Source organism: Talpa europaea (assembly GCF_964194135.1).
Source record: "Talpa europaea genome assembly, chromosome: 9".
Lineage (NCBI taxonomy): Eukaryota > Metazoa > Chordata > Mammalia > Eulipotyphla > Talpidae > Talpa > Talpa europaea.
Genome location: NC_140076.1, coordinates 68,450,993 through 68,453,802, shown reverse-complemented (window position 1 = coordinate 68,453,802; position 2,810 = coordinate 68,450,993). Strand labels below are relative to the sequence as shown.

Sequence of the window (2,810 nt, the reverse complement as noted above, 5' to 3'; positions counted from 1 at the left end):
AGGTCAGCATGCTGGGCAGGGCTGGAATGTGTCATTACTTTGGCTGGCTGGGGACAGTGGTCCACCTGGCAGTGGGGTGCATGAAGGAATGTATGGGGATTACCACACTAGCATAGACCTTGGGTTTCTTTAGGGGAACCCTGGTGCCTTTGGCACTGGGTTCAATGCCCCCTGCTGGGGGAAAGCTGTTTTCCCTTCCTGGAGCTACTCGGGAGCTAGATACCCTGGGATGAAGGTGGGTATGGGGGCGTGCTGAGGGGAAGGAGCCCCTGGCCAGGGGAGAGGGGGCAGAGGCCAACCGAGGTTTTCCCCTTCATAACTGAGACTTAACTGAATAAAAAGAAAAGAAAGAACCAAAAAGAAAAAAAATCGAAACGAGTGGCATGGGGTGGGGCAGCAGGGCCGGTTACTTCTTGAACATGTCCTGCAGCGGCCCGGGCAGGTATTTCAGCACCGTGTCCAGGATGCTCTCCTCCTCCTCCTCCTCCTCGTCGCCACAGCCCGCAGGGATGGCTTTCTTGGGGCGGGTCAGACTGCCCTCGCAGGGCTGCTCCAGCGCGGCCTTCTCCTCGGCCTCCTTCTCCTCCTTCTTCTTCAGCCCATACTGGAGAAGGGGAGGACAGAGAGGAGCATGAAGAGGGGCAAGGAGAAGTCTGGGTCTCAAGGTCATGCAGACCTCACTGGGGCAGTTCAGGAGACTGAAGCCCCGGCCTTCTCACCCATAAAATGGGGCTTAAGGACGTCTGCCTCGTAGGGCTGTGCCCCTCGACAGTTAAGAGCTCAGAGAGTACAAGAGAGGGGGTGCATGGGTTTCATTTACATGAATACTTGCCCACAGTAACTTCTCTGCTCTTTCGAAATTCCCCAAGATCAGAAAACTTGCAAGTTTTCCCTTATGGAGCCACATTTTGGTGATGGAACTTGACTTGAGCCAATGGAAAGCTACTTGTAAACTTGTCGTACTGAGGTGCTATCAGACATTTATGGAACTGTGTGGGTGGGGCGGGGCCACAGGCTCACTGGGGGTGACAAGCAACAGCAACAGATGCTCAGGGCACTATGGGACTTTTCAAAAATTCCCAAATTCAGGATTCAAAACATATTTAGTCTCTTGGTTTTGGGCAACAGTAAACAGCAGGAAGCACTTGCTATGTGCATGATTTTATTTATTCCCCATAAATTTCCTTCAAGGGGGGTGTTGTTTTGACACCCATTTTTCTGCTGAGAAGACTGAGGCTCAGAGAGAGGTAGGTCTAACTAAGCTGGGTCTTGGGGAGCCTGAGACTGGGGGTTGGGGGAGCCGTTTCACCCTGGTGCTTCCTACCCTTCCGGGGCTGGTGGGCAGTGCTGACCTTGTCTCGGATCTGCTGCCGGACCTTCTCACGCTCGGCCTCCATGCGGGCATGCTTGGCCTTGCGCTCCTCCTCCTGCTGCCGCAGTGCCTCCTGCCGCTCCTCCTCCTTCTTCTGGGCATCGGGGTCCTTCTCCTCCTCTCCCCCCAGCATCTTCCCCATGTCCTTGGTGGCCCCTGCGGGGGTTGGAGAGGGGCGAGGGAAGAGTCAGGTCTGGAGTAGAGGGGTCTGTTGTGCTGAGCCCCACTGCCCAGTCTGTGAATCACACCCTGGTTGAAAGTGAGGGGTGTGGGACTCAGACCTCACCTCCAAGGGCCTGCTTCATGACAAAGTCCATGCTTCAGGCTCCAGTTAGCGTGTCTTAGCCTGTAGCTGAATTTGCATGCAGCACTCCTGGCCAGCTGGCTCCGGGAGTTGTGACAACCTGCAAAAGAGGGGTTGTGGGTCAAATGGGGGAGGCCTCTGCATAGACAGAGCAGCTATGGAGTTGATCAGATGGCAGGTGGCTTCCCCCATCCCTGCTCAGGCCCTGGGCGCCACAGTCTGAGGCTGAGACCAGTGCTCGGAGGGGAAAGAGATGGATGGGCACTTCCTAGGGTCCAGGTGCATATGCATGGCCACCCGGCTTCTGATGCTGGTTTTTAAAACCTCCATTTTACCACTATTTTAATCTGATTGCAACCAAAAGTGTTAGAACCCGGAATTGGGAGTCAGGGGGAGCCAGGTTCTGATGCCACCCCTCAATCCTTACTTGCCAGTGATCTTCAGCAAGTGACTTAACCTTGGGCCCAGTTTCCTCCTCTGCAAGACAGACATGGCAGTGGCCCCTTATTGGGGGCTACTCTGGACACTGGAGAGAATTCCAGCCCGGGGCACCGGCTCTACCTCTAGATCTACCCCACATGGATTTAGGGTCTGGGCATATCAGAGGCGGTGAAAAGATAAGAACAGCCAGCCTGGATGAACATAGCCAGACTTCTGAAATTAGACAAATGGAGAAGTTACTTTTATTGCGGCATCCATGTAGGTTTTGTATTTTATAGCTTAATATTGATTTTTATTTTGAATTACACATGGGAGGGCTGGAGACATTATCATCTTCTCAGAGCTTCAGCCCTTTAAAGTACCTCGTGTGCGGCCGGGGATGCACTCGGCTAATGTTAGTCCTCCTTCTCTCCCTAAATCACCAACTTTCAGTTTTTATTATATTTTTTATTGTTATCTTTGTGCCTGAGAAGATTTTCTCCAAATAAAATCTTCATGGAAATCTCAATATGCACAATATGTCAAATTGGAACTATTCCCACGGAGTGGTGGGGGGAGGGGCTAGAGAACTTGGGGCTCCCTCCATCCCCAGCCTCCTTCTTACCCTGGTTCCCCTGACCCCCTTGAGAATTTGAACCTGGGTTCTCTGACTCTTAGAGATTTCCTTTCTGTTTTAGCCATTCCGTGGCTCCA

At 52.8% G+C, this 2,810-nt stretch overlaps 1 protein-coding gene across 1 annotated transcript; it reads right to left on the bottom strand.

The window, feature by feature from the left end:
• Positions 1-220: 220 nt before the first annotated feature.
• CPLX2 (complexin 2) lies at positions 221-1,689 on the bottom strand (the record flags this gene model as incomplete). The annotated part of the gene is made up of 3 exons (XM_084241784.1): positions 221-604; positions 1,353-1,528; positions 1,659-1,689. 3 exons carry the CDS (start codon positions 1,687-1,689, stop codon positions 407-409), a joined length of 405 nt encoding a protein of 134 aa, XP_084097910.1. The 3' UTR covers positions 221-406.
• Between the last annotated feature and the right edge of the window lie 1,121 nt (positions 1,690-2,810).